This window comes from Crocuta crocuta, unplaced genomic scaffold (genome assembly GCF_008692635.1).
Source record: "Crocuta crocuta isolate KB4526 unplaced genomic scaffold, BGI_CrCroc_1.0 scaffold217, whole genome shotgun sequence".
NCBI classification, from domain to species: domain Eukaryota; kingdom Metazoa; phylum Chordata; class Mammalia; order Carnivora; family Hyaenidae; genus Crocuta; species Crocuta crocuta.
In genome coordinates, this window is record NW_027532208.1 from 2,688,381 (window position 1) to 2,698,765 (window position 10,385).

The 10,385-nt window shown below is 63.4% G+C and overlaps 1 protein-coding gene across 4 annotated transcripts in view; it reads left to right on the forward strand.

The window, feature by feature from the left end:
* The first annotated feature begins 414 nt into the window (after positions 1-414).
* The window catches only part of LAT2 (linker for activation of T cells family member 2), a 14,824-nt gene continuing 4,853 nt past the window's right edge, over positions 415-10,385 (forward strand). The window contains exons 1-11 of one of the 4 annotated variants that reach the window (XM_077777837.1): positions 420-978; positions 4,575-4,697; positions 5,072-5,111; positions 7,256-7,299; positions 7,460-7,520; positions 7,757-7,794; positions 8,071-8,109; positions 8,194-8,224; positions 8,672-8,727; positions 9,821-9,880; positions 10,216-10,311. In XM_077777837.1, coding sequence (XP_077633963.1) covers positions 726-978; positions 4,575-4,697; positions 5,072-5,111; positions 7,256-7,299; positions 7,460-7,520; positions 7,757-7,794; positions 8,071-8,109; positions 8,194-8,224; positions 8,672-8,727; positions 9,821-9,880; positions 10,216-10,311 — 841 coding nt within the window. In that variant the 5' untranslated portion in view covers positions 420-725. Of the gene's footprint in view, positions 979-4,574; positions 4,698-5,071; positions 5,112-7,255; positions 7,300-7,459; positions 7,521-7,756; positions 7,795-8,070; positions 8,110-8,193; positions 8,225-8,671; positions 8,728-9,820; positions 9,881-10,215; positions 10,312-10,385 lie in introns of all 4 variants that reach the window. The other 3 variants (XM_077777839.1, XM_077777841.1, XM_077777840.1) reach the window with 3 other exon arrangements.

The window sequence follows — 10,385 nt, forward strand, 5'->3', positions numbered from 1 at the left end:
GATCCACACATTTATGGGTCCCCCAGGAGCCAGTGCGGAGTCTCTGACGTGGATGGGGTGTAGGCAAAGGAGCAGCAGCCACGGGAGGGGTCCCCGGGAACCCGGGTGGGGGTGGGGGACAGTGAGCCCTGGCTCCTGGATCCTCTCCCCCTCTGTCCTTCAGCTCGCCTCCCTGGCCTGCTCCCTCTGACGCCTGCGGGGGGCTGGCTGAAGTGCCGTTCAGTCTGCCCGGCGCGCACCTACTGTGCGTCCCTCTGTCCCATGTTCCGTGCGAGCATGCACAGCTGTGAGCATGTGAGTGCCTGTCTCATTCCCTGCGACACTTGCTCCCTGAGTGTCTCTCTCTCTCGCTCTCACTCCCTCTGTCCATCTCTGAGAGTCTGCAGGTCTCTGTCTTGTGTGTCTGTGTCTGTCGGTCCATCTCAGGCTCAGGCTCAGCCCGTCTCCAGAGGAGAAAGGACACTGTACACATGTGTGTGTCTTTCTCATTCTTTCTCTGCCTGCCTTTTTTGTGTGCTGCTCCCTCTCGAGGGGTGTGTGTGTGTGTGTGTGTGTTTATGTGGGTTTTTAGTGTGTGGCTTTCCATATCTTCCTACTCTCTGGTTGCCTGTGGGGTGGGCACCCCACTTCCTTCTCTTTCTCCTAGTCCCTCGGTGTATGTCTCTTCCTCTCTGTGACTTGGGTTTACATGCGTGTATTTAGTGTGCGTGCGTGTGTGTGCGCGTATGTGCGCACTCTCTGTGTGTCTGTTGGCGCCTGTCTCTCTCCCTGTCTCTGCGGGTGTCTCTGTGTCTCTGTCTGGTGACAACAGAGCCTGTCCGGCAGAGCAGCGGATGTGTGAGGGTGATTCAGGGGCTGACAGGAAGCCCGCTCGCTGCCTTGCCTGCTGCCCTCCGGTGGCTGTGCCGTTAGCGTCAGCTCGGGCAGGTGTGTGGGCTCAGGATGAGGTGGCCGCACTGAGGAGCCCCCAGCTCTCAGGTGAGTCTTTCCCAGGAGCACCCGGAGCCTGGCCCAGGGTCAGGGGTCTCGAGGCTGACTCCCCATGGGGGCGGATGGCCCAGCGGGACTGCTGGGAGGGTTGACCACCGGCTGGGGTGGGAAGAAGCCGGGACACAGGGCCCTGGTCCTGCCCTGGCGCCCCTGACTCGGAAGTGCTCTGTCGGGAACCCTGTGGCACCCAGGGGCAGCCTGTTCTGGCCGCCTTCCTGGCCTCGCCTTCCACAGCCCACTCCAGAGACCGGTGAGGGGCCAGGCCCGCGAGCCCCGGTTTCTTCATCTGTAAAATGGGACTGTGGCATCCCTGCCACCGGGCTCTGGGAGGACGGGTGACACTCCACAGGGAAGGGTGCCCGGGGCCTGCCTCAGGCTAGATGGAAGCCGCCCTCCCACCGCTGCCCCCATCCAGCCCCCAGCCTGGCACACCGGCTCTATCACGATCCCCCTCTGTCTTGACCTTGGCAGTCGCCATCCCCCACCTCTGCCCCCGGACAAGGGCCACCTGGACTCCCACACCGGCGCCTGAGCATCACAAGCCTCGGTTAGGTTAGAGGCCCCCCGAGTCGGCCTTGTCTGAAGGCCGAGATTACAGGGGAAAAGGGAACAGACGTCAGAGCACAGCCCAGCGGATAAGGCCTTCCCAGGACCCAGATCCAAATCTCTCGATCCACTCCTGCCCCCCTAGCCTGCCCTGCGGCCCCAGTAGGCCTCAGTTTCCCCATCTCCGGCAGGAGGTGGGCTGGGAGACCTCCTGAGGCTCGGACCCGGGGCTTGGCGGGCCCAGCCCCGAGGGTTTTCCCACCGAGGGCTGTTGCAAACCTTGTTCATCTGAAAACTGCGCACTTCCCCTTGTGCTATTTTGGCCTGCAGCCTGTGGCCACGGGCCGCCTCGCCACCCCACCCCACCCGGCACTGCCTGCCCCTTGGGGCCCTCCTGGGGCCCCTGGGCCTGCCTCTCCTGGGGGCTCAGCCTCCTCCCCCAGCCCTCATCAGCCCGCTCGCGGGGCCGGGGCCCGGGTGGGAAAGCCCAGCCGGAGGGCAGATCTCAGTCTGGCGGCCGCCACTAACGTTCGTCTCACACTGGCCTCTCTTGGAAAAAAACATCTGATTCTTAAAAATGGATTTATAAGAAAGGGGTAAAGGAGCGAGGCCTTGAGTCCCCTGGGCCTGAGCTGGGACCCTGGCTCTGTGACGGGCTAGCTGGGGGAGACTGGACAAAGCGCCCGCCTCTCCGGGCCTCCCTCTCCTCCCTTGGATGAAGGGGGCTGGCATCTCCCACGTGACACCTGGCGTATCTGCGGCACCCGAGGGGCTGGGGTGGCCTGCGTGGGGCGGTGGAGGGAAGCTCGGGCCTGTGAGTCTGGGGGACCGGGCGGGACGGTTCTGGTAGGGTTAGCCTGCACTATTCGCTGCTACACCCCTGCACCCAAAAGGCTGGGGCTGCCCCTCCCCATTCCACGGGGACCCTGATGATGGCGGGTCATGTTGTCAGCCAGCCGTGTCCGCCAGGCTCCCACACTAGCACCTCCGCGCACCCTCTCGGTGCTGGGCCTCACCAGACAAACCCGAAGGATGTGTCATTATTTCCCTTGTTGTAGAGGGGCTGCCGGGTGTCAGCAGACGCAGACACTGTGTTCTCGGNCCAAGAAGCAAGAGGGCTGTCTCGTGATGGAGGATCCCTGTCCCCTGGACGGCCCCAGAGGCCAGCAGGCCAGGCCCTGGGGTCTCTACTGCCGCTGGGCCGCGAAACCAGCCAGCCAGAAATAAGATCCTGAGCACGTTCTCTTCCGGGAGCCCCGCCACTGAGCCGGGCTGTTTCTCATCTGCCAGAAGTTCTTTGAGGAAGGCGCTGGGGTTGATCCCCATAGAGGCCAGGAGACTCCGAGGCCCAAGCTGGAGTCCTCCCTCCACCACCAGGAGCTCCAGCCGCACACAGCCTGAAGTGCCCTGGGGCGGCCCCGGGGAGCGGGGGAGGGAAGGAGGAGGATGTGCTGGCCCAGAGGGAGGACGGGGCTCAATGCAGACAGCATTCCGGAGGGGACAGGGGCCATCCCGTCATGAGGTTTGGCAGCGCTCGTGTTCCCACTGACTCCCTCCGCGTTTGGGGAAGGAGACGTGGCTTCTCCGTGAGACCCCGATAAAGGCTCAGGGCTGCGTGGAGGCTCCTTGTCATTTTTGCCACAAGGACTCAGGGAGGTGAAGGGGCCCGCAGGCTGCAGGGGCAGCACAGGCCTCGGGGAGCCCACGCAGGAACTGGGCAGTACGGAGCTCCGCTTCCTCCCCAGCCTCGCCTTCCCCAGCTGTAAAGTGGGGAGAAGCCCTCCTCCCCGGTGGCCCAGGCAGGAAAAACAGGTGTGCGTTGGGTGGGCCCTGAGGGGTGTGGGCCCCACGTGCCTGCCCTGGGGCAGGGCCCCCTGGGGGTCCCCTGTCGCCCTCGGCTGTGTCCCTGGCCACTGCCGGGAGACTGTCTCTACACTCGCAAGGATTCTTCTCCAAGACCCCCCAGCGGGGCTGGACCTGCACTTCCGGCCCTGGTGTGTGGCTGCCTGTGGCTTCCCGGGGGACTGGCAATCCCAGCGTGGCTCTGCGGACCCGCCACTCACCAAGCAGTGGCCTCGGGCCACCCAGGCGGGATCCACGCCGCCAGGCCTCTCTGCCCAGAGCACTCTTCTACCCCTTATGCTCCCAGGCCCCCCTCGGTGCTTGTGGAAAGGAGATCCCACTCCTGATAGAGGCGGATAAACGCCCTGGGGTGGGTGGGGGCCACTGACCGGCAAAGCTGGGGTTGCGAGAGGCAACAGCATAGTGTGAGCACAGCCAGAGTCAGGGCCCCGAGGCTGTAGTTTGAATCCTGTCTTTTTACTTTGCAGCTGGAATCTCCAGCCTCAGTTTCTTTTTCTTTTATCTTTTCTTTCTTCCTTCCTTTCCTTTCTTTCTTTTCTTTTTTTTCTTGCCTTCCCTCGTTTTTTTCTTCTTCTTTTTCTTCCTTCCTTTTCTTCTTTCTCTTTCTCCCTTTCTTTCCCTTCCTTCCTTCCTTCCTTCCTTCCTTTCTTTCTATGTTTATTCATTTCTGAGAAAGAGCAGGAGTGAGGAAGAGGCAGAGAGAGAGGGAGACAGAGAATCGAGAACAGGCTCCAGGCTCCAAGCTGTCAGCACAGATCCCAAAGTCTGGCTCAACATGAGATCATGACCTGAGCCAAAGTCGGACACTCAACCGAGTCACCCAGGCGTGCCTCCAGCCTCAGTTTCTATATTTGTAAATGTTGGGAGGGCAGCTGTGTGGATTAAGTCAAGGCATGTATTGGGCACATGCGCATGGTGCTGTCTGGTCCCCAGGACCTTCCAGCACTTACCAAGTGTTGGTGATGGCCCTCAGGGCCAGAGGTGCAGCATCAGGATCAGATGAGGGAGGAGGGCTCCTTCCAGCCTGACCAGTTCCCAGAGCAGGGAGGGGAGCCGGTGCTCCCAGGGCCAGGGCTCAGCTGTGGGGCTGTTGGGGGACAGGGAGGCTGGAAACCCGAGGGTGTGGGGCTGGGCGGGACCCCGGAGGGGCGGTCACAGGATGACCCACGTTGCAGCCCTGCAGGACACGTGGCTAGGAGCGGACATGAACGTGGACGCCGAGCTGCTGTGGCCGGGGGCGGCCCTGCTGCTGCTGCTGGGGACGGTGGCCGGCCTGTGCGTGCGCTGCTCCCGGCCAGGTAACGGCGCGGTGGGGTACAGGGGCGGACCCACACCTGGCTGCGGTGGGTGGACTGAAAGACAGGTTGCACGAGGCAGGGATGAAACCCTAAACCATCCCCGAAGATGATGAGTCTGGCTCACTGTGGGGCTTTGGTTGTGCTGGGTCAAGGGGTCTGGGGCAGGAGATGCTCTGGGAAAAGGGTGGGGGGTGTGCCATGCTGCCAGCAGCGTCCATCTCCACGCTCTGCTCTCCTAAACAGATCGTGAGCAGACACCAAGTCAGTGACAGGTGGCCCACAGTGACTGGCAGGCTGGCGACAGGAGGGGGACCTCAGAGCTCAGTGCCCACCTTGGCATTGGGGCACCTGCTAATCTGGTCTTGTTCTTGCAGCTGTGAAGAAGTCGGAGAAAATCTACGAGCAGAGGAGCCTGTGAGTGCTTAGGTGTCCCCGGCCCAGTGACTTGGAGTGCCCTGGCTGTGGGCATCCACATGGGCGTCCCCTCGGGTGTCCACCCCCACTTCCCTCATCCCTTCCTGTCTACTTCCTCCAGCGGGTCCTGAGCTGTCCAGGGAGAGAGGGAGGGGCGCCCAGGGGCTGTCGCCCTGCCCTGGGGTCCTTGAGAGGAGGGAGAGCCTGCATCCCCAGAGCTCCTCCCCTGGCCCCCAGCCCCAGGGAGCCCGCTGTGCTGGTGCTGGGCCACATGGGGAACAGAGCCTGGGCGCAAAGCACCAGCCGGGTGCAGGTGCGAGTCTCCCCTGGAAAAAAAAAACAAAACGCCAACAGAGCTCCAAGCTCCTGGAGGATGTTGGCGTGGCCTGAGGGGATCGAGAGGCCTGGCGGGGGAGGTGGGGAGGATTTGAAGAAAGAAGGCAAAAGGGGACATTCCAGAGACAGAACAGTGCGGCCAGTTGCCGACAGAGGACTGGGGTGGACACAGTCTTCTGGGGATGAGGTGGCAGGTACAGGCATGGCTTGAGAGACGAGAGCTGGATGCGTGGGCCGAGGCCTTGGCCTTTGTCCTGAGGACCCAGGGGAGCCACAGAGGAGCNGGCCCAGCGGGTGTGGCCCAAGGACAACCCCGGTCAGGAGGGCAGGGGCCACTGGTGTCCTTAACCAAGCAGGAAAGTGACAGACAGGTCTGAGGGGCTCTGAGACCTGTGTGCACACACGTGCATGGGCTGGCGTGCCCATTCACGCCTACGTGCTCCCCACATTCTTGCTCATGCATGTGCTTCTTGCACATGCGGCTCTGTGTGCGCGCCAGGGGGAAGGAACTCCCGTCCGAACACACACACCCTTTCTCATTTCCTTTTGCAACTGAAAAACCACAATGAAATTTGAAAACAAAGTTTCCCTTTCCATGCCCTCCCCCCCCCCCCCCCCCNTCTGCATCTCCAGCCCACAAGCTCCACAGGGGGTTGGGGTGGAGGGCCTGGGCTCCCCCTGGTGCCTCCCACACCCCTGCCCTGAGGCAGGCTGCCTCCGCCTCTGCCTCTCCCTTCCTCTCTCAGTGCCTGCCCACTCAGGGCCCCTGACTGAGTTAGAGTCAGAAGTGAAACTTCTTCGTCGCTGTGGGAAATGGGAAACTGGGCCTGGACGGGAGGAGGTGAACCCACTTCACTTGAGTTCCTTCCTGCCCAGGCCCAGCTCCCGTGGGAAGCCATATGGAAGTCCTGTGGATTTAGGACATCCCTCCTAAATCAGGTCACCCTGACCCCTTGGCTGTCCAGGAGCTCCTGGAAGGCTGGGCCAGGTACCCATTCCAGTCCAGAGGAGGAACCCAAAAGGCTGAATGTTCAGCTAATCTGCCCTCCCATCCTTAGTGGTGGCTTCCACTCTCCAGGGAACTTCATGACCCAAAACGGCAGCTGGAGCTCCAGCCCTCCTCGCTGTGTTCCAGGCAGTAATAAGAAGGAAGGAGCAGGATAAAAAGGGTGCAGCCCTGTTGGCAGTGCCTCCTTTAAAGCTGTTTTCCTGGAAGTCCCACCAACCTTGGCTTGCATTTCATCGACTAGGGCTGGATCACAGGGCCACACTTAGGGACCAGAGAGGCTGGGAAATACGGTCTTTTAGATGGGCCTCCATAAAAATCAGGGATCCATTTCAAAGAGAGAAGGGGACATGGGTGATAGCCGGACCTGCACCTGCTTGTCTAGCTTCGAAGTTACCTCACCGGGTATTTGGGAGCAAATGTAATGTTTGAACATCTCAAAATGGGCTGAAGTTACTGCTGGTTGAGATCCCTGAAGAGCCGCCTGACCCTCGCCTCAGAATCTCAGGGCCGCCTCCCCGGCCCTGTCCACAGACCCTCCTGCCCATTTCCGGGCTTCCTGGGGAGGCCGGGGAGGCCCCTGGCTCCAGCCCGGGGCTGTGCAAGAGGGGCGGACAGCCGGTGGGCAGGGCTGCGGAGCAGTCCAGAGAATGCAGGCATCGGGGAGTCGTGGATCACTCGCACCCTCGTCTGTCCCGCCCCTCTCCGTTCCTCACTCCAGTCCATCCGTCTTTCCCGTCCCTCTGTCCCTTGGGCTGTGGGAGGCCATGCGCTGGCTCAGCACAGCTCCGTGTGTTTCCAGGGAAGAGAACCCACAGAACTTTTCGGTGGCCCGGACGTATTCCTGTGAGTCCCCAAACCGGAGGCCCGGGGGGGACTGGGGTTGGGGGGGCCATACCTGTCCCCATCGTGCTGAGGTGGTGGCCAGGCCTGACCTGGCGGAGCGAGGGGCCAGTGCTGGCCGGCTGGTCTGGGGGTCCAGCCAACGCCTCCTTGCCCTTTGCAGTGGTCAGGCAGCCGTGGCCCGGGCCCCTGCTGGACACAGCCTCCAACGTGGCGCCGACAAGGTAGGCATAAGCCCCCTTCCCCAGGCCTCGAGGGGTCACATCCCCATAGGAGGCGACGGGGAAGGAGGGTCCTGGGGCCCCCACCTGGCTGGGCTCAGGCCAAGACCTTGCTCCCTCCTCGAACCTCAGAGCCCCGGAGGCGGCTTCTGAGGGCCCTGCGAGAGGGGCCATGGGCCCTCTTTGTGGTTCACAAACCCCAAGTCCTCCTCAGCCCCTCCCTTCCCCCTTTCCTGCAGGAAGGACAAGCTTCTGCGGTTCTCCCCCAGCGTCGAGGGTGAGTGGCTCTTAGACACGGGTGGGGGCAGGGGTGAAGAGGGGGCTGGGACTTGGGGGAGAGGGGGACTGAGATATGGGAGGAGGGGGACTGAGCGGGGGGGAGGGGGACTGAGACGCAAGTGGTGAGGGCCCCCCCCCCAGGTGCTGGGCCGGGAGGCCTGGGGGGAGGGGATGGAGAGCAGGTGCAAAGCTACGAAGGTAGGAAACACCTAGATCTGGAACACGTCCTTGGGGGCGGGAGGAAGCCATGAGCCCGGCCTGGCCTTTCTTCCAGATTCCGCGTCCTCTAGGTACCTGGAGGACTTCAGCAAAGGTGGGTGGGATCCTGGGAGGCGGGGGGCTGCGGTGGGGCCCACAGCCCCTGGGGCCCAGGCCTCACTGTCGCCTCCTCCTGCAGGCAGCAGACGGGAATCCCATGGGGCCTACATGTGAGTGGTCTTCTGCGGGCTCTGGGCCCTCATCCGTNAAGGAAGGCTTCCTGCCCGGGAAAGCACTGGCCCAGGCAGGCTCTCACAGCACCACTGCCCCTCAGGTGGCCACGGCCTTGTGGGGATGGGGACAGGGCCCTGCTCTAGGGAGGGTTCGTCTGGGGGACTCAACCCGCATCACTTAGAGACAAGTTCCGCAAACCCCGGAGAGGGAGTGCCTGCAGGGCCGCCTCTTCCTCTCACAGATGGGCAAACTGCGGCCCAGGGAAGACGGACAAGTCGAGATGGCTGGAGCCAGGCTGGGTGGCCCAGGGCCGGAGGGACCGGGGAGGAGCCCCTGTGGGGACAGTACACTGGAGCAGCCCTGGCCTCTCTGTCCCCCACGACGCCCCCACCCCAACCACTGGCCTACCCAGCAACCGGCCCGGGTCTGTGTTTCCTTGCCAGAGACCCCCTCACTTCGGACTATTACAACTGGGGCCAGTTCCAGAAGCCCTCGGAAGGTGAGGCGGAAGAGGGGGAAAGGGGGAGGGGGAACACCTTGGAAGCCACATTCCCGGGGCCAGAGGCAGGGTGGGAAGGATGCAGAGGCGGAGCCTGGGCCTGGGTCCGGCCAGGTGGCAGAGTGGGGAGCTTGGGGGGCGAGAGCCCAGGAGTGGAGTAGGGAAGGGATGTGTGGGAGGCAGAGAGGGGAGAGGGTGGCAGGCCACGGAGCTGAGGGAAGCAGAGGGGGTCGCTGGGGGCAGGGGTAGCAGGGGCAACTGAGCCCCGTCATGCAGGCCCCCTCAGGACCGGGCAGCAACTGACGGCCACACATGGGACCCCGGGGGAAAGCCCTGGGTGGGGGGGGCGTCCTGAGCCCTGCAGCCTCTGAGGATGCCCGATTCTTGGGCCCTTACCACCTTGGGTTTGCAGGAGAAGAAACTGAGGCCTGAGGGTGGGCAGTGCCTGCTGACAGGTGCCCAGGTCTGGGGCTTGAGCCTGGCTCTTGCCTCGCCGTGCTAGGCTGGGGGGTGGGGCGCGTGGTGGGCAGAAAGGAGGGTCTTCACCCCCCTATGCCCCCCATTCTGAGTAAGGGAGGGGCCCTCCTCTCTTGGAGCCCCTTTGACACAGATGGATGCAGGGGTGAGGCAGCAGTTAGAGTTCAGCTCCCCCTTGACTGGAGCCCTGAGCCAAGCTCCGATAGGCTGAGGTTGCCCTGCCCCGCCCCGAGGTACTGCTTCAGGACCAGCCTAGGCCTGGACCCTGCCCTTCCGTGGCCTCCCCCTGCCAACTAGCCAACTGCCTGATTGCAGCCTGGGCCCTACTCTCCCCTCCCCAGTGCCTTTGGGGGTGACCTCGGAAGACAGTGAAGGAGCCCAGGTTGGCAGATGCTGAAGGCAGCCCAGTGTCAGTTAAGACGCTGGTCCAGAATGTTCAGAGGCCCCAGAGGCGCCCAGAGGGCTGAGGGTTTGGCAGGGCAGGTCCCTACCTAGGGAGGGAAGGCAGGATGGAGGGAGGGAGGGAGGGAGGGAGGAAGAGCCAGGCTGGCGGAGTAGGGCCACCAGCAACCAGAGCCCTGTCCCCTCGCATAACCCCCCTGCCCCCCACCCACAGACGATGATGACACCAATTCGTATGAGAACGTGCTCATCTGCAAGCAGGACACCAAGTCAGGTGAGACTGCGGGTCCCCATTGCTGGGCAGGGAGGCCCGTGGGTCCCCGGAGCCGGGCAGGGAGGCTCACCCCCTCAGCAGAGAGCCGAGGCCCCTTGCTCCAAGACACCCGCTGCCTCGAAGCCGGAAGGTTCACCATCAGCTCCCGTGCTTGGATAAAGTGTCGCTCGAGGCCTGGAGGAGAGCGTGGGGGTCCCGCCTTAGCGAGATGGAGGGAGAGGACCCCTTCCTTCCCTGAGGGACTGCCCGGCACAGGGCCCGGGATGCCTCCCCCGAGGAGCCAGGGCAGCTTGCTGCCCTGCCTACTGGCCGTGGTGGCTGCCCCACCGGGCCAGCCCTGTCTCGGTGTCTCCCTGCAGGGGACGAAGGCTCCGAGGACTATCAGAACTCAGCATCCATCTGGCAGTGGCGGGAGTCCAGGAGGGTGCTGGGTACGTGGCCGGAGGGCGGGGGCCACAAGGGTCGGCTTCAGCAGGCCTGGGGGGGCGCCTGGCCTGGGAGGGTC